The sequence below is a fragment of the Mirounga angustirostris genome, unplaced genomic scaffold (genome assembly GCF_029215605.1).
Source record: "Mirounga angustirostris isolate CCGP_5_RB_7025 unplaced genomic scaffold, mMirAng1.0.hap1 SCAF_16, whole genome shotgun sequence".
NCBI lineage: Eukaryota > Metazoa > Chordata > Mammalia > Carnivora > Phocidae > Mirounga > Mirounga angustirostris.
In genome coordinates, this window is record NW_026991724.1 from 5,001,062 (window position 1) to 5,021,176 (window position 20,115).

The 20,115-nt window shown below is 45.3% G+C and overlaps 1 protein-coding gene across 4 annotated transcripts in view; it reads right to left on the minus strand.

The window, feature by feature from the left end:
- Nucleotides 1-20,115, minus strand: part of CDH13 (cadherin 13) — a 1,446,671-nt gene that overhangs the window by 154,632 nt on the left and 1,271,924 nt on the right. For all 4 annotated transcript variants that reach the window (XM_064580856.1, XM_064580854.1, XM_064580855.1 and 1 more), the window contains one exon: nt 5,526-5,666. In XM_064580856.1, the coding sequence (XP_064436926.1) occupies nt 5,526-5,666 (141 nt within the window). The remainder of the gene's footprint in view (nt 1-5,525; nt 5,667-20,115) is intronic.

Below are 20,115 nucleotides of genomic sequence, written 5' to 3' on the forward strand. Positions count from 1 at the left end.
TATGGGCATGGGGTATCTTTGGGGTGATGGAATGTTCTGGAATTAGATAGCGGTGATGGCTGCACAACTTTGTGAGTCTACTAAAAGCCAGTGATTTTACATTTTAAAAGGGTGAACTTTATGGTATGTGAATTATATCTTTAAAAAGTTATTAAAAATACTTAATGGAATGTGAAGTGGAAGTGGCAAAGTTAAGGAATAAAAGAAATAGATGTATCCTGACATCATTCTGCATCAGATTGTTCGTTAAGAGGAAAAAGTAAATTTCTAAAACAAATAAAATAGCTCCTTGATTGCCTGATAAACCAATAAACGAAGAGGAGTGAATCATGATAAACACATTGGTAAAGACTTAAATTTCTTGCAATTTAACCTGCCACGTCAACATCAATAAAGGTAATATAAAACTCTTAACATGCCTCAAAACAAGGGCATAGATGACCCCCATGGATGACATGGTTAACAAGGGTCATCAATTTACACAAAAGCATTTGAAATTGTACAACTACATATTTTTGTATATTGTATATAATTGTGTGTGTGTGTGTGTGTATGTATATACACTTGAATGAGAAACCTGATATTTTCTCAAATTTAACACTTCTCAAAATTTACATGAGTTTTCCAACTATGAAATGTGTCGTGAAGGTGAAAAAACATGTTTCTAAAATCTCAATCATACAGAGCAAGTTTCTATCAACCCTACCAGGGGAAAGACTAGACTTTTTGTTCTCTTTCTATAGAAGTGATATTACATAGTTATTATATAAAGATGAGACCACAGAGTTTGCCATCCAATGTGTAAGAGTAAAGGCATTACAGGGTGAATTAGGCAGTTAACTATTAAATTTTTTTATTGTAACAGCTAATAGTCCAAAGAAAAATAAGATTCCCAAGGCATCAAGGTTTCTTGAAGACCCAACACTGGTTTTTAGGATTTGGAAACCGACCCTCCATACCCACTCGATAACCCAATGCGAGTATTTGCCCGTGGCTGTTTCAGTTTGCCGGCTTCCTGTTCATGCCATTTACCTTCACCCCTCTATGAAAACCATAGTGTTTACCCATCTCTCATCTGCCAGCTGGAGGACAGGACCTTTTAAGTTGTATGACAGTTTTATTACAGATGTAATGTGATAGCTCAAACATGGCAACATTTACCTTAGAATTCATCAAATAGCTAAAAAAAAAATCCTAAGTTATTAAGTTTAAATCACCAATTGCCATATTAAGGTAAAACCTGAAAATTAATTGATTGGAAAAATGAAGAAAAACTCAATGTCTGAAACTAACATTTAGTAGAATCTTTGTGTAAAAACTATTAGGAAAACTCAAAGAGGACTCTCCACAGGGAGACAAGAACTTCCAACCCAAATATTCGCAAAAGTGAATGATAAAAATCGAATTCATGTATCAATTTTAAGTATGACCATGGCTCATCCTACCTGGTGACACGATTCTAATGTTAAGATGGACTTCAGGAAGCATTCAGCAAATACTGAATTATTGAGTGCCTACTGGGACTGTGACTGAGAATAAGAGAGATGTGGCCTTGCCTCTCAGCAAGCTTATAGTCCATGGAAACAAACACAATGGAACACACAGATGAGCTGACTTTGTGCTAAGAATTTACTTTTTTTTTTCACTTTTAAAAATAACCTTTAAAATATCTCCTTCCTCAGGAACAACCCCTATATTGTTCAGGGTGGCAACATGCCAACTCAAGATGGAATTATTTCTCACGCTCCCTTACAGATAAGGGAGGCTAAGGAGATGTGGGTTTCTGGGGAAGCTCTTCAAATGACATTTACCTAGGGGGCAGGTCCTTCTTTGCCCTTCTCATTTCCTGATCCTTTCTTCCTGTGATGTGGACACGATGGCTAGTGCAGCAATGACCCTACTGTACTATGAGGCAGCCTTGGAGAAGGTAGGGAAGAAAGATAAGAGGAATCAGGGACCCTGGTGATGTCATGGTGTCAGCACATTGGCCTGGGACTGTCAACCTACACATTCTCATGTGAAAGAAACCATACCTCTACCTCCTTTAACACAGTGTTATTTCCAGTTGCTCTTATTTGTGGTACACATAACTTCTCTTTCAAACAGATAACAAAATTAATATCTCTACAGAAGGAAGATCACATCAAAAAGAATTAAAACAAACAAACCAACAAAACAACCATATATTCCTGTGAACTTCCTAAGAAATGTCTTAATATACATAGAAGCCTATTTAAGACATCATCTTGGGGTGCCTGGGTGGCTCAGTTGGTTAAGCGACTGCCTTCAGCTCAGGTCATGATCCTGGAGTCCCGGGATCGAGTCCCACATCGGGCTCCCTGCTCAGCGGGGAGTCTGCTTCTCCCTCTGACCCTCCCCCCTCTCATGCTCTCTCTATCTCATTCTCTCTCTCAAATAAATAAATAAAATCTTAAAAAAAAAAAAGACAACATCTTAGACAATTTTTCTAGACATCCTCAAACCCAAATGACCACCATTTCCATTCTGGAATGATTAAACCTCGACTTCCCTCTCTAAACATTATTTCAGCTTCGGGATCACAAGCGCCATGTTTCCTCTCTGCTCCTTGTATATCCTATTGTCCCACCTCTTCCACATCCCAGAGACCACTGCACTGGGCTGAGCTCTTCTGAGGACTTCTCCCCCCCTTAGCAGGTTTCTCTTAGCCTGTTTTGCTTTTGTTCATAGTGATGTATTTTACTGATTCTGCCACCTCTCCTCCAAAATTCCTTTCCCCCTTGAACTCTAGGGTCTAAACCATTGATTTCAAATGAGCCGGTTCATAGATCACATTAGAGGAAAACAGTAGCCTTTCAACATGGGAAGAGATGCCCCTTTGGATTACGAATGTCAGTTGACCTTTTACATTTTAGAAACATTATCATCATCATATCATCATCTTGCTCACCACCACCATCTTGCTCACTGCCATCTTCTTCGTCACTGCTTTCATCCCACCACTGTCTTCACCATCACCTTCCTTATTACCACTGTTCTCATCACCAACACGCTAGAGAACAGTAGATGATCAGCACTATCTAAACGCTTTCCACCACTGGCTCATTTCATATTCACAAGAACCTAGTGAGGTAGGCTTAATTGTCAGTCCCCATCAACAGGTGAAGAAACTAGAACGTAGAGAGTTAACATGCTCATATCCATGGTGGGATCTGAATCCGGTTCTGGTTCCAGAGCCCATCTCTTCCCCTCTGTGTTATACTACCTCTGGCAATTCTGGCATCCAAAATGTATAATTCCCTTTTCAACAACAAAGAAATCAGCCTTTCAGGAATATGTTAGAAAATCTAACTGTGAACTTCCTTTATCCAGCATTGGACAAAGACTACTTTGGGACATCTGATACCCAAGAGGAAGAGTTTCATGGACTTGCTAGTTATCCATTCCTCTCATTTTATTTCTTATATCTCTATATGAGTTGGGACATCACTTTTGCCCTGTGGGAATCCAAAGCTTGTTGTCAAATGTCCATTTGAAGAGAAGGTCTGTGCTTTTGCTGATATCCACAGGTGAATATATTTTCCATGACACTACTCAGTGTCTCTTACTCTTTACTTAAGATCTACGTTAAATTTTTCCTTGGAGTCAGTGGTATTAACAACAACACAAATCTCTCCCTCACGGTATTTAGTTCATGACTAGGCACATACTTCTTGTTTCCTGAGTCACAGGAGCTAAATTCAGGGCTTCACGGAAGTAACTAATTAGTTAGTCTCAGACACCTGGCAACATTGATAGGTCTTCTTATTTTTAGTTTGGGGTTATGTAATTTTTATTTTCATTACTATATCTATATTGAATATGAAAACATGCCTTTAGTACTTTTTTTGGAAATAGCTTTGGAAGTAGCATTGGAAATAGAAATTCTGCAGGTAAACCAGTAGCCACATGGGACACCAGCTCAGTGAGACATGACGAGGTGGCCCAGGAAAGGTTCTTCCCGGGGCCAAATAAGTCTGAAAAACCCTACAGACTATCCCTGCCCCTCTTAGAGAAACAAAGCATTTTAAAAGTACATTTACTGCAGGGAGTGCTGCAGTAAAAGAAATCTTTTTTTCTATTCAACTCAGGGTCCCCCACATCTAGTTGACCGTGAAGTCTTCCCCTGCCCCACAATGATGTAACTCATGGAACCAGTTTTTTGGAATACCAGTTTGGGCAACTTGGGAATAGTGAGCAATCTCTTTTAGCAGTCATAGGAACATGTCATGGGAAGCAAAAGAATGAAGCTGTATCAGCTACTTTGGCCTCTGCCATGTGGAGGTTGGAATCCTGAGTGCCCAAGACCCCCTGGGAGAGGGGGAGATTTCCACCCTGAATGTGTCACGCACGCAGGGCTGCTGGGATAGAGAGGGCACTGGGGAGCCAGAGGGCCCACCTCTCCTGAACCATCTGGAGTAGCCCTGGGACTCTGGAGAGAGGGGTGGGGCAACTGCAAATCCAGACATATGCGCCTTTTTTTTTTTCTGAATGTCAGGGAGGGTGGAAAACATGAACCACAGAGAAGGAAGCATAATACTGCAGTTAGTTGCATGGCTCCCTGGGAACCATGTTCACATCCCATTTCTGTCACTGACTCTGCCTGTGACCTTGGAGCAGTTATCCAGATTCTTGAGCTGAAAATAAGCTCCCTTCTTGGTAAAGAGTGGTTAATGAAACCAACCTCACACAGTCAAACGAGGCAAAGAATCACAGGTGGAGAGCCCCGTTGGTGGTGGCAGATGCACAGCAAAGGCTCAGCCAATGACAAAGGCTATCTTTACTGATTCTACGCTCTTGGTCAGTAAGAGGGGTGTCAAATCCTTGGCTCAGGCCCTGACCCCCCAAAGAAACCACGGCATTATCATATTTCCATCAGATGCAGGGTGCAAATAACTTCCTGGTTTGGATACAAATGCAGCAACTGAATGCAATTTTGTGTACTCAGCCCATCCCCAAACGTTGCTCCACTGGAATAAATGGGGACCAGCAACCATGATCCATAATCATAAAAGCACAAGAGCCGAGAATAAATAATGGCTCTTCTGGACAAGCTAACTTGGTTGTAATTTATAAGCTCCTGGGCCACCTTGTTACTGCCAAGAAAATCTGCTTTACCTGCTCGCTGCTGTTCCGTCTGCCCTCTCAATCTGTACTTGCTGAAAAAAATACTTATTGTTATGCTAAAATCACAACAGGCCTCACATAACTCAGTGCTAAATAACACCGATAAAACTAGGAAAATGGCACTTTGGCATTAAAAGTTATTTTCTTATGGACCTTAACAAGATTCAGTGCTTTTGTTCTCACAACGCTCTTTTCAGCTTTACGTACACACAAAAGACATAAACATGAAAAAGTACGCAAGAGCAAAACAACACCCCCTCTCCCACAAGGAGGGTTTTCATTTGCAAACCGGGGGCCAGCAGGGCCTGCAGTACCTGGAGTTAATACCGATCAACAACCATGGCTGTGAACAGCCAGGCTGGGGGGCGGGGGGCGGTTACCTCTTTCCTGGTGAATTTTGGTGAGTGATCATTTTTGTCATCGATCATGATTGTCGCCGTGGCCGTGCCTGTTAAGCCAACATCCAGTCCAGCCATGTCTTGAGCCTCGATGATCAATTCATACTTGGGATTTTCCAGAGTCTGTAAAGCAAAAACACAACAGACAAGATGGCATTTAGGTTTGGGCTGCCACCTGGGATATAGGGGTCGCCAAGGCCGCGCCACCCCCTCGCCTGTCAGGGCAGGCATCTCATACCCACAGAGCCTGCACCTGTTCTGCGTAATTGTGTCGTTGGAATCTCTCCAATACGAGACTGTCACGATTCATAGACTGGATACAGTCGTGGGGACGGAATCTGTTTTCTGTCCTTATTTAACAGGGCATTCGATACATTCCAGACTGTTTCATTTCCAGGCTTTAGGGTATATAATGCATGTTTGACGTCCACACCCACTTATGTTATTTCACAGTGACCTCATGAAACTGGTCTACAATGGAGGTTAAGTGTGATGATGAGATGGGGACAAAGATGGCAGCTCTGGGAACTCACATTTACTGAACAACCTGCTGGCCAGCCATTGGGTACTGGACTTTGTACTTAATCTTTCCAACTATGTGTTAAGGCGCATATATGGTTCCCATTTTTAGCTAATTATGGCATTAATTTTCCTTATTTGCTTAAACCATTTTGGAGTGTTTTCTTTTTTTTTTAAAGATTTTATTTATTTATTTGACACAGAGAGAGACAGCGAGAGAGGGAACACAAGCAGGGGGAGTGGGAAAGGGAGAAGCAGGCTCCCGCCGAGCAGGGATCCCGATGTGGGGCTCGATCCCAGGACCCTGGGATCATGACCTGAGCCGAAGGCAGTCGCTTAACCAACTGAGCCACCCAGGTGCCCCTTGGAGTGTTTTCTTAATCACTCACAGAGTTCAAGTTGAATCACCTTCAATAACACAAATAAAAGGTCCTACCAGTCGCAAATCGTCCTGCTGGTAGGACAGCCTCAAAGGCTATTGCTTACACCAACCAACAATTAAATACCACGGGGAGCAAAAAACAAAAACACAGTGGGGATCTAGAATTTCCTTCTAAAACCAAGAGTTTCCATGGTAAATTTTAATAGCTCAATGCTAGCTGTCCCTAAAACTTTCCAGTATTTTTAAAGGGTGTGTGGCTCCCTAGGGCACCTTTAATTGGTTGTTTCTTAACTAAGAGCTTCTGAACTACTAACTTAAGGAGTAGGAGTTCTGTTATATGGTTTGGAAGGCTCTAAACTCTTAGATTTGAGAGAAGGAGCTGGGATGCTGAGACACACCTTGCATAGGATTATTCACAATGTTTCCCAGTCCCCAACTTTATTGAAATATAGTTGACATATAAGATTGTGCATGTCTAAGGTGTACCTACGCTGACTGGATACATGTATGTATTGTGAAATGAGCTCCACCGGGATGGAAGGTCACACAACTGTCTAACTGCTGAGTGCAAACAGAATTTAACACCAAATCTAGCTCTAGGGATTCTGGTGGTGCCTGGTTCAGTTCCATCTACTCTCAAGCTAAAGCTGGAAAATCATCAGCTTACTTTGAGTGACTTTCTACTTACCATCACCCACAAGTTGGATTGGATTTACTATTTGCCATAAATTCTACAGCTGGACCATATGAAACCAGTAAATTGGGCCCATTTTCAAAGTCTTTCCTGAGCGTTTCTGGACAACACAACCACTAGCCAGGTCTAATTTCTAGTATAACATTTTTACTTTTCTAATAAAACATTACATGATTTTGGAAGCATTGAATCATAAAAATAAGAAATTACATGAGCTTTTCCAATATTGAAGAGATCATGGCAAACTCAGTAGCCACTTTCCCCATGTAATGTCACTGACCAATATCATTTCCTGACATCATTTTAAGGGCTGCATAAAATATAATGATATGCATAATTTATAATTTACTTCATCATCTTCTCTTATTAGGACTTTAGGTTATTTCTAGTCTCTAAAAATTTTTGACAATTTCAAATCACACTGCGATGAACATCTGCATTCAAGAAGCTTTCGATATAATTTGACTATTTTTTGAATGCTAGATTCCAAGAAGTAAGCCAAAGAGTATGAACATTTTAAGGCTCTTTACAGTTGACCCTTGAACAATGTGGGGGCTAGGGGCGCCCAACCCCCATGTGGTTGAAAATCCATGTATAACTTGACTCCCCAAAAAGCTCACTACTAATAGCCTACTGTTGACTGGAAGCCTTACTGATAACCCAAATAATCAATTAACACCTATTTTGTATGTTACATGTATTACATACCATATTCTCACAATAAAGTAAGCTAGACAAAAGAAAATCATAAGGAAGAGAAAATATATATATAGTGTTGTGCTGTATTTATTGAAAGAAATCTGTGTCTAATCCACACAGCAAAAACCGCTGTTGTTCATGGGTCGTCTGTATTCCTATCTCAGTACTGTTAACCTAGAAGATCTGACCAATTTTCCTATCAGTCCTGCTAGAACATTTAGTGTATGATCCTGGGCATGGCTTCTCCCTAAAGAACAGCTGATCTTGCCCCATGAAGCAAACTGGGGGCTGAGCGTGGTTGTGGGATTGCTATCTAACACGGCTGTGAATTCCTCCCAGCATTGCCCTGCCCCAACACGCAGTGCAGGTTACTATGGACACACCCCACAGGACAGCTTTAAGCACCAACTGTAGTGGACACGTGCTGTTCTGCTTTCCCAGTGTCCACTCCCTCTTCCCCATGGACTCATGTCATCCTTCCTTGGGGGGCCTCACCCCTTCCTCACTCTCAGCCCAGGTGGAGTTTAGGTAGCATTGATTCTATCCATGATGGAGGGATGGTCAGGTGGCTCAGGCCCGGACAATCAGGGTCTCCCCTTCCCATGATCTTGTAATGAGCATGTAACCCAGGTTAGGCCACCCAGGACTGAAACTCAAAATTCCGGGACATGCTTATTTTAGAACCCGTAGGTAGAAGGAGTTGTCTTTCTATTGCACTTGGAGGTGGTCGGACGCACATCTGGGGCTGGTAGTGGCCATCTGCAAGCACACAGAGAAAGTCAGCCTGAGAGACAAGACAGCAAAGAACCACTTGGAGGTAGAGAGGGAGTTCTTTCAACCTTATTTGAGCCATTTAATAGTGATCCCTGAAGCAGAATCTCCCCCTCATATTTTGTGAGTTCTAGGAGCTAATAAATTTCTCCTTTCCCTAAGACATCTAAATTAAATGTTCCATGAGTAGCAACAAGGAGTTTTGACTAATACTGCAACTAACGCTGTGACCAATTATCTGGTTATTTGCAAGAAAGTGTGAGAGCTATCGTATGAGCCTACGGTATCACAATAGGCTCTTCACACCAGAGTACCAGTCATCTCCTGCATACGTGGTTTTTTCCTTTTCCCCTCCACAGAAACATTTTTGTTTCTGGACCAGAGAAAGTTATTCTAATTTTTTCCCTCATTAGTTTTTATGCCCATTTAGCTGGAAGTCATTAAACATCTAGTCTAAATATTGTGCTGGGGGCTGGGGATCCAGGGATGGGAAAACAGGGTCATTTCTTCAAGGAGCTGAGGGAAGTTTTCAAGGTCGAGCACAAGCGTAGTCGCGAATAATAACACCAAAGTGGAGTCATGGCTAAGCGGAGACAGGTACAAATTCTTAGGATAGCTCACAGGAAGGATGCATTGGTTTAACTCTCTTGTAACTGAACGAATTTTATTTTATTTTATTTTATTTTAAGATTTTATTTATTTGACAGAGAGAGACACAGCGAGAGAGGGAACACAAGCAGGGGGAGTGGGAGAGGGAGAAGCAGGCTCCCCGCAGAGCAGGGAGCCCGATGCGGGACTCGATCCCAGGACTCTGGGATCATGACCTGAGCTGAAGGCAGTCGCTTAACCAACTGAGCCACCCAGGCGCCCCTGAACGAATTTTATAAGCAAATTTTAAAAAAGGAACCAGCCAATTCCCGTCTCCTGAAGTAAATAAAACTTTATGACTGCAACAAGAAATAGATTGATTAACCCCGTTGGAAATCAATTAGACAATTAAGTAGATAGATGGCGTGGTTTGGGATGAGATGTTCCCAAAGTCTCAATTTTCTGGCAAACTTAAGGCTACTATTAACACGTTTTTATTCTTGGAGAGATACCCAGTTATCGTAAGGAAAATAGAAACAATACGGTCGCTTCTAGAGTGGAAAGTGAGGACCGTCCACCTTTCCCAGCCCCACCTCCGAGAGGCAATTACTGTTCGTGGTCCGTTGTCTCCTTCCTTTTCCCACACATTACACGTGCGTGTGTGCACACGCACACTTCATATGCACACATCTTTAAACAAGTGATATCGTTCACACAGCTGTGCAAGTTGTTCGGCCCTATCACCAGGTCTGTCTGTTCGTTTTCAGCCCTGTGTTTGAGCCCACGGGCTGGACCCACCACCATTCACTCAGCCCTTCCCGACTGGATGGCCCCTCACGGAGGTGTTTCCAAGTTTTCTTCCTTAAAAGCGACTCTTAAGATAACAAGTCCCCTGGCTTATCAGTATTTGGGGATATTTCTTTCCTGTGATACACAGTATTGCTTTTGCAATGACAACAGTAACAAAAATCAAACAGCCGATAATAAAAGCAGCCTCCTTGGAAAGGTAAAAGACTTGGAGAGAATGTCACCTGGATCCCCTCGTTCTTACACAGCTGGATATAGCTTCCAGTCACCAAGACCCACTTCCCACGCCAGCTGAGCCTTCTCCAGGAAGTCTTCCATAAATCCCTAGCTCCCATGGTCACTCTCCCTTGAAGTATATGTATACGTGCTCATTTCTGTACCACAGAGTGGTGGCTTTGCCTTTGTTCCTCGGCCGGAGAAGACTCTGAAGCATCCCACAGCTGCCCCATTCTCTAGGAAGGACCGCTGATGCAGAGAAATAGGTCCCAGGGGCCCCGTGTCATATTTGTCTCCCTCGCATAGTTGACTGACCACACATAACTCCCTGATCATAGCTGGGACGATCGGGTTCTGGGAATCTGAAATGTGGACTCGCACTGGGGAGACAGAAGGCAGGGCAAACCTTCTTGTCTCTCGCCACATTACGGCTAAGCCCAGGAGAGGGATTTTGCTTTCTTGAATGGTTTGGGAGGAAACTTCCCATCCTGGTACTTCTCTCTGCCCACGAGGAAGGTGCCCTGCCTCTGGGGGCCGAGACCTTCTGCTGACCAGCTATTCTGTCGCTCGGTGGGTGAACTGAACAGAGGGTTGGAAGCCCCACTGTCCACTCAAGACCAATCTGCTATCTCTCAGGACGAGGATCTCACCTGATTCTTCTGTTTATTTCTCTCAACTGGTTCAGGGCTCACTGGGGACATCGGTGTGGTCAACTCCAATAGAAAGAGCCTTTCAGGCTCCGTTAGACTGAGAGCGCTGCTCTAAGCAGAACTGGGAGCTGTGCGGCCGAGATCTGGGACTGTACTGCCTCCCAACTCCGACTCTCGCCTCGGGTCTGCAACGCGCTCCAGGGTGTGCTCGGGGAAGCCTTTCGGGCACTGAAGCCAGCCAGAATCAGTTTCCATCCCCTGCACCCGAAGGGACCTGGGGTGAAGCCCTGCTACTCGTTCACCAAATCCTATTTCTTTTTGATTCCCGGGCATAGAGCAAGACTGTCAGGTGAACTCGTGGGACTGATTCTGGCCAACGAGATATGGGCAGAAGTGATATTGGCCGGGGCTTCTAAGCCTCCCATATAATCCTCCGTGTTTTCCATTTCCCAGAAAGGAAGAAGCGTGGATCTCCGAATGACCGTGGGGAGCAGAGCCATTTTGCCCACCTGCTTCAGACTACGATGCGGACAAGACACAAAGCATTCTTGAGGTTTAAGGGAAGTCGCTTACAGGGCTCAGCCCACCCTGACTAATATGAAGGCTATGTTTCCTGTTTGGTTTTATTTTGGATGCCCATTTACCATCTCCCCACGTGGGTGACAAAGTTTTCAAGGGCAAGGACCATGCTTTTGACCCCACCACCCAGCCCGTACGCAGTCAACAAGGTGGACAATTTACTTTCATTACCGTTAATGATGATATATTACTGTTTCCTGGAACCAAATTATATCTCAGAGGTCTGAGCATATCAGTGGCATTTCCAAACCAGAGTCATTTATTCTCAGGGAACGGCTTATACTTTGGGGAGCTCTAGCTCAAGGAGAGAGGATTTTATTCTGACCAAGAAATGCACTGTGTCAAAACTGGGAAAATTAAATTGGCTGCTCTGATTTTATTTTAAGCTATTTGATCCGTAGGACATATCAAGAGTCAAGCTGCTCTCTTGGTTTGAATCCTGTAGTCATGAGCTTTGTATTGCATTTGCTACCTTCTCCTGCGTGTCTACGAGCTAGCAGGTAACAGATAGCCCAGAAACAAAAGGAAGGTGGTGTATCTACAAGAGAAGGCCTTGCGTGTATCTCCATTGACACAGGCCGGGTTCACTGATCATACTGATTTAAAAACAAAACATTTCATCTTGAAAAAACAAGAATCAAGCCATGTCATTAAATATGGCACATAATCAATCATTGGACCCTTGATGTTTTTACACTGCTCCAGCGACATCCATACGAGAATGCATTTAACGGAACATTTATCACTAATAACAAACATAATCGTAGCTGTGGGGGGAAATCGACAAATAAACATTACATGGAGAAAGGTTTTGCCATTAACCCACACAGCACCCTGTTGTTCTCTTGTCCTGTCTTCAACGCTGTCCCCATGGCTCTTCACACTTTGTCCCGACTGGATTTCTTTCCATGGTCCCCAGCTTTTTCTCCATTTTGACATTTCCACCTCTATTTCTTTATTTTTTTTCCTTCCAGTTCTGTTTGCTTTAATTGGTAGTAAGAGTCTCAGAAATCTTTCCCTTCATCACACGTTTGATGCCCTTTGTGAAATTTTGGCTTTTGAGCTTGGGTGTGGAGCCTGACTCCGTCAACAATAGGACTTTCTTATTGTGCATTCTGAAGTTCTTCTTCTGAGGGAGACGGAATCCAGCTCATACTTCTGTGAAAATCCGTCTCTTTGTCAAAAGGTACAGTGAGGGCTCCCTGCCTTTGTGGAACTTCAGTGCAGTGAAGGATGACCAGGGCCAAATGAGCAGGAATGAGGCTGGAAGTAGAGTTGGAAAATCCAAAGACAGTGCCTCTGGCCACTGTGCATCTGAGAGCTAGCGGGCCCCTGGCTTTTGTCCCAAACACTCCCTGGACTGCAGCCATGAGGGAGCTGAGAACACTTTGCACAGTTGGGCCATGCACGGGAGTTCACTGTATCTTTTTTTTCCTTTTAAGATTTTATTTATTTATTTTAGAAAGAGGAAGAGAGAGCACAATCAGGTGGAGGGGCAGAAGGAGAGGGAGAAGCAGAGAAGCAGACTCCACTCTGAGCAGGGAGCCTGATGTGGGACTCGATCCCAGGACCCCGAGATCATGACCTGAGCTGAAGGCAGGTGCTTAACCAACGGAGCCACCCAGGTGCCCTTTGGAAAGTATTTTTAAGGTGTAGCAAGAAACTGAGTGTGGCCTCCAGGAACGGTCCAAATGTGCTGAATGCTGCCACCCACCACTGAATGCACCTGGGAGTGGATCCTTCCCAGGCAAACCTTCTGATGACACTGCAAATTCGGGGCAGACACACGGATTATGGTTTTGTGAGAGCCCATGACGTGGACGACACAGCTGACCCACTCCCAGACTCCCGAACACAGAAACTGTGAGATAATAACTACCTATTGTGTGAAGTCATTAAGTTTTGGGGTAATCTGTTATGCAGCAATAAATAACCAATGCAGTTCTTTGTTCCCCCAGCACTTATCACAGTCTGTAATGTTCTTGTTTATCAATTACTTGTTTATTGGCTATCTGAACTCTGACCATTTGAGCTCCATGAGGTCAGGGACCTTGTCTTGTTCAGAGCTTCAGCTCCCAGCTACTAATTAAGTGCCTGGCACATCAAAGTTATGCAATAATTAGTTGATTCTAGAAACATTTTTCTAAAATAATGAATTACATAGAGTGGTGTATCTATAATGCTTAACAACAGATTCTCCTGGTTTGTAGTGTTTGTCAGTCTCGGTGGCTTAACTACATTCCTGCTGTGGCCGATTTCGAGCTACCAACATGCTGTCATTGAGTGTACAGAGTTGGAAAGTGATGCCCCCTTATCCACGGTTTTGATTTTTGCGGTTTCTGTGACCCGTGGTCAACCTCAGTCGGGAATCAAATGCTCCTCCTTCTGACATGGTGTTAGAAGGTCAAAAGCAGCCTGATGCCTACATCAAATATCAAATGCCTACATCATCCCCCTCACTCCCTCTCATCACGGAGGCATTTTATCATCTCATCTCATCTCAAGAAGAAGGGTGAGTGCAGTACAATAAGATATTTTGGGAGAGAGAGGGAGAGAACACATGCACATGGCTTATAGTATAATGTTTTAATTGTTCTATTATTTCATTAGTGTTGTTAATCTCTAACTGTGCCAAATTTATAAATCAAACTTTATCATAGGTATGTATGCATAGGCAAAAACCTGGTCCCTATCCGGTTCAGCACCACCTATGGTTTCAGGCATCCACCGGGGGTCTTGGCACATCGGCCCGCAGATAAGGAGACACTACTGTGGTTACCATCAGTTTACTATGAGCCCATGAGAGCTGGCTCTAGCTTATCCATCGTGCTGTGGGAGTCATGGAAATCCGTCTTTGTCAATAAATCCCTTTGCTGTCTAACATTTAAGGTATTGTTAATGAGAACTTTTTTTTTTTTAAAGATTTTATTTTATTTATTTGACAGACACAGCGAGAGAGGGAACACAAGCGGGGGGGGGGGGGGGTGGGAGAGGGAGAAGCAGGCTTCCCTGCGGAGCAGGGAGCCCGATGCGGGGCTCAATCCCAGGACCCTGGGATCATGACCCGAGCCGAAGGCAGATGCTTAATGACTGAGCCACCCAGGCGCCCCGTTAATGAGAACTTTTAACATGAGGTTTATAGCAAAGATACGGTGTAATTCATTCATGTATTTTCTCATCAGCTTTGCCCAGGCCGAGTGGCGCAAGACTCCTTACAGCATGGCGCCTGCTCAGGGACCACATTCTTTTCCAGGTTAGCCGCCCTGACACCTGGCCCATAAATACTGCAAACAGATGGGTGAAAACATTATCTGAAGCAGAACGAGTTGTTGTCTGTCTGGAGTTTGATTTATCCACTCTGGCCACATAACACAGGGGAGAGGCAGTCCATAAATCCAGCAGGAACCACATACATTTCCGTGTAAAACGTGCCTCATTCCCACGGCAGGCGGCCAGTGCCGTTCTTCTATCTTCTCAAGCAGTAGCGCAGGTCCGTTTGACTTGTGTTTGTCTTCAGGCCTCCCTTCACCTGGCTCCCCAGTGCTAATGTGAACATTCATGTTCTTGGCTGTCACCTGCTATGTTCTCATTCCCAGCTGGGGTCTGCTGGGGAAGGAGAAGGCAGAGCTCATTTCCCCAGATTTACTGGTTGCTGACAAAGTCAGTGGGGGAGTTGGGGCTGGGGGAGCAATGGGGGAAATAAACACCACCTCTCAGAAATATGCAGTTGGAATAACCAAAGTGATAGATTTCAGGTTGAGGGACACCAAAATCAAATAAAACATTTCCAGGAGCCGTGTACATCTTCCGATGTCACTGAGGAGTTGCAGGAAAGAAACGGCCAATGGCATTCATAGCACATTTGGAAGAATCGCCCTCCTTAGGCCCAAGCTGGCAAATACTTGACATGCAGGTTGATACCACTGAAACATTTACACATTTATAGGTTCAAGTAACTCTGCGAGGATGTGATGAACAATATAGACCCTGCTTTTGGTGCATTTATATTTTAGATAAATAGAAAAAAATCAAGTACATAAGGTGTGATGAGATAAGTATTATCCTAAGTGTGCCAGTTAAAATCTCTGAGGAGGGGGTCAGACCACGGGGTGCCTGGGAAGGCCACATGGAGGTTCCTTAATTTACCAAACATTTACTGAGCACTTACGTCGTTTTAGATAGTAGTGACAAGGAAAGGGAGCCATACCGAGTGCCAAAGAATCCCCAGGTAATTTTAGCAGAATGGGATAGAAATAAGAAGAATACTGTGGTATCACAGAGGACAGGCCACTTACCCTAGATGTGGGGGGGGGGGGGGGCCATGAAGGACACATTCCCGCAGAAAAGAATATCCTACTACGGGTTTAGAAATGGGGTCCTGATGTGGAAGTTTCTATGAGAGAAGATGGGAGGCTATGAATCCTAAATGCCATTACATTCCATCATTCAGTAACAACTGAAGGCTGATTCTGATTCTGGTCAGGACACCATGGGAACAAGGAGTATAAAGTATAATCCCCACCTTCAAAGGACTCATAGCTTCGCTGCAGATAAAACATGTACAAGCATTTCCACGGCGGTACGTGCCGAATGCAGCCTCAGTAGGTCCACGTGTGAAAGGTGCAGCTGGGAGCGGCTGTGGTGGCTTTTCGGGGGCTGGAGCTGAGCTTTGGAAGGTGGGTGTGGGGAGGGGGGAGCATCCAGAGAGGGAAGGAGAGACTGAGACGCAGGACAGACGTGGCCAGAGAAGACAGGCTCACTGGTGCCGCTGGAGTCAAGGTTGTGAGGTCACGAGACACAGCCTGTCAGTTCTTGCAAGGACCCTGGAGATCATCTGGTCCAGGCCCACTTTCGAGGCTCACAGCGACCCCCACAGGTGAGGAAACAGAGGAAGGGAATCCCAAGAATTTCATGGTTTTATCCGTTTGAGATAAGGAAGTGCAGAGCCCTTTCTCTACTGTTTTTATGTATTTCTGCAATCCGCTGTTTACTGCATTAGCCTGTTCCTTCTATCCTTTTGGCCCTGAACTGTCATGGCAACGTAATGCCTGCTAATAACAGGTGCTTAAGACATACTACCTGAGTCACTGCTTCTTGAACTTACTTATATCTGAATCCCCTGGTAGACGCACTACGACACAGATTTTCAGCCCACCTCTAGTGCTTAGGACTCAGGGGGCTGAGGCGAAGGCCAGGGATGTGCATTGCTGGGAAGATTCTAGGTGAGACTGCTGCCGCAGATCTGAGGACCACCCTTTGGTTAGCACTGTCCGAATGAACATTTGCCAAACGCAGGTCAACACATACTCTTATATATTTTACTTAAACCCACCTGTTTATGATATAATTTAAATGAGAAACAGGAAGCATTGTTGGCTAAACAATCTCTCTGATGGTGAAATTTTTCTCTTTTTCCCCTTTCTAGAAAAAACGTATCCCCTTTAAGATACTAAATAGCCTTGGGGCTCCTGGGGGGCTCAGTGGGTTAAGCGTCTGCCTTCGGCTCAGGTCATGATCCCAGGGTCCTGGGATGGAGCCCCACGTCGGGCTCCCTGCTCAGCGGGGAGCCTGCTTCTCCCTCTCCCTCTACCTGCCGCTCCGCCTGCTTGTGCTCTCTCTCTCTGTCAAATTAAAAAAAAAATGTTTCCAAAAAAAAAAAAAAAAGACACTAAACAGCCTCTTCCAGCCATCTTCTAGATGTCTCCGTGTGGATCCTCAGCTTCCGTGGGCCAGTAACAGAGCTCCTCATCTTCCCCTGTGACATGGCCCTTCCTTCTGGAGCCGCAGCTCAAGCTGGCCACGCGGGTTGTCCTCGGCGGCCCCCCTGGCCCCCCACCTCAGACAACGATGGGCAAATGCTGCTGATTTCGGCCCCGCCCCCTCTCGAGGACATCCCCTTGCTCCATCACTACCGCCATCCCATGACTTCCAGCCCCCTTCTTTGTCACCTGAGTTATTCCAACAGCTCCCAGACTGGCCACTCTGTTGCCTCCTAAACCACTCTCCACCCAAAGCCAGCCCGAGAGAGCCGGCTCAACCACCGCCTGACCACAGGACCCTCCTCAAAACCCTTCTGTGGCCCTTCCGTGGCCAGAGGATAGTGGTCAAGTTCCTCCAGCACGGAAGACCCGTTTGTCACGGCTGACCTCCCAGTGCTCCTCACTCATGGTTACACTCCAGTAACACGGGGCTCTGTGCCATTCCACCAGCTTGGACCTCACTGCCCTACACCTCTGTGCACACTGTGCTCACTGCCTGGGAGTCCTTCCCTGCACAGTTTTCCTCACTGGAAGGTACTTGTCCAACGTTGTCGTAACTTTGCTTAGATGTTGCTTCCCTCATAAAGTTTTCCTGCTCTTCCCAGAGTTGCTTCTTCTTCTTCTGGACTAGCCCTGTCTATACACTATGGTGAATGTTTTTCTCTTGGTTGACTTAATGACATGGCAATTTCCTCTTCATGTGTCTGTAATTATGTTGAGAGGCTCAGTGTCAGGCTCATCTGTCAAGCGTGGTGCATGGTGGAAGTGAGTTCTGAATGCCATCCAGCTTTTGGCCCTAGATGCTTTTATCCCTTCTGTGGTAGGCAGAAGAATGGTCCCCAAAGATGTGCATGTCCTAATCCCTGGGACCTAGGACTACAGTACCTTATGTAGCAAAAGGGACTCTGAAGATGTGATCCGGTAAAGGATCATCCTGGATTATCTAGGTGGTCCAAAATAATCACAAGCATCCTCATAAGTGTGTGTGGGGGGGCAGGAGGTCCGTGTCAGAGAAGAAGATGTGACAGTAGAAGGAGGGAGGGAGGGAGGGAGCGGGGGGGGGGGAGGAGTTTGAAGAGGTTACACCCCTGGCCTTTCAGATGGAGGAAGGGGCCATGAGCCCAGGACTGAAGGAAGCCTTCAGAAGGGAGGAAAGACAAGGTGACAGATTCTTCCCTAGAGCTCCCAGAAGGAACCAGCCTGCTGACACCTTGATTTCAGCCCAGGGAAACTCCTTTTGGACCTCTGACTTCCAGAACTGTAAGGTGATAAATGTGTGTTCGAAGCCACAGCTTCTGTGGTCATTTGTGGGGCAGCCACAGGAAATGCGTGCACCCTCCCCGGAGATTGCTTACCCGCGGGCCGGAGCCCCGGGATTCTCCCCGGCCTCCAGCCCCGGATGCTGTGCAACGTCACCAGCTGCCTCCTTCCCAGGACCACCCACCTTCCCAGAATAGCACCAGCGGTCTTTCCTCCGGAAAATATTTTCATTTCAATCCTTTGAAGTGTAATGTCAACCAGACCTTTCCCACAAAATCTGTCTCACAGGAAGATGAAAATCCTCCCATCTACAGAGTGGTAAATACCAAATCAGTTTATTGGAGAATCTTCTCTTCAATATATGTGTTTTCTAATACGTCGGTCACTTTTTCTGAGCATTCATTAGAGTCCTCAATGGGGGTAAGGACCCCATCTCTGACTTATTCCTGCCATATCCCCAGTGCCTGGCTGCTGAGACTCTGAGGCCCCAAGACTGGTCCTTTATGTGGTCATTGGGTTATACTCTTTGCAAATGAACTGAATGAATTCTAACCCCTGAGGGAAAAATCCCACAGCCAGTTTGGTGCCTGGCACTCTCCGTTAATGTTTGAAGAATGAATAAATCAAGGGATGGTTATGCTGATCACTCTACAGAAAATGTGGCCTAAAGGGTGCTCTTCTGGGTTGCAGGGTGTACCGGTCCAAAGGCAGGGCCTAGCAAGGTTGGACAGGCTGAACTGTTCTCTGGAAGGCCTGCTTATGCAGAGCAGAGTAGGGTGACGAGCCTCTGACTTTCTAGGAATAAGCAGGGAAAGTCCTTCCCCGCCTTGCCCTCCGGAGAGACATCCATGCCAGGGCAGGTCTTTGCATGCTCTGGTGCTGTGGGGTTAGGCTCTCCTCAACCCCAGGGCAGACACCCCATGGTGGCCCCCAACCCCAGGCTCAGCTCCTGGCTCTTCATGAGTCCTGGGGTGTCTGAGATCGAAAGGGGACAGGAAAGGTGGGACAACTGAATCCTCAGCAGTGAGGTTTAGATGGGAATGACCTTTCCAAATAAAGTGGGGGGGAGGAGACAAGAAACTGTTGCTCAGCTGAGCCTCAGGAAACTCAGCTGGGGGCTGTCTCGGGTGACCCTGGGGGGCCATATTTCCTGCAGCATAATATCGGGAGACTGGTATTCCTGTTGTTCACCAAGCACTCTCAGAAAGCAAATAGCTTTTCTTGGGTTTCGATTTATTACCACCTAAAATGTCATTCTCTGTACGGGTAATAAAAGATAATACGTTTTATGGTGGCTCCTTATGTTAAGGTTTTACAAAATCTGTTATTAAATGATCTGCATAGAATCTAAATGAATCTTATTAGGTTACATGGAATAGCGAGGTGGGTTTTTTTCTTTGCTCTCCCCTCCCAAAATCCAGTGCAGTTGGAAGGGCGGCATTCTCTGCATGTTTTCTAATCACACAGCAGAAGGTAATGCTTTTAAGGTCAGACTAAAAATTGTGTTCTGCGGTGTAATCAGCTTCAAGAAGTTACATACTGGTCAAAACGTCCAGAAAATTCAATTACTGCCTCCCAATGCCAAAAGCACACGAGTCCACCAAGGGTTGGAGGATGTTTCTAAAATTAGGTTCTAAATGTCTGCGAC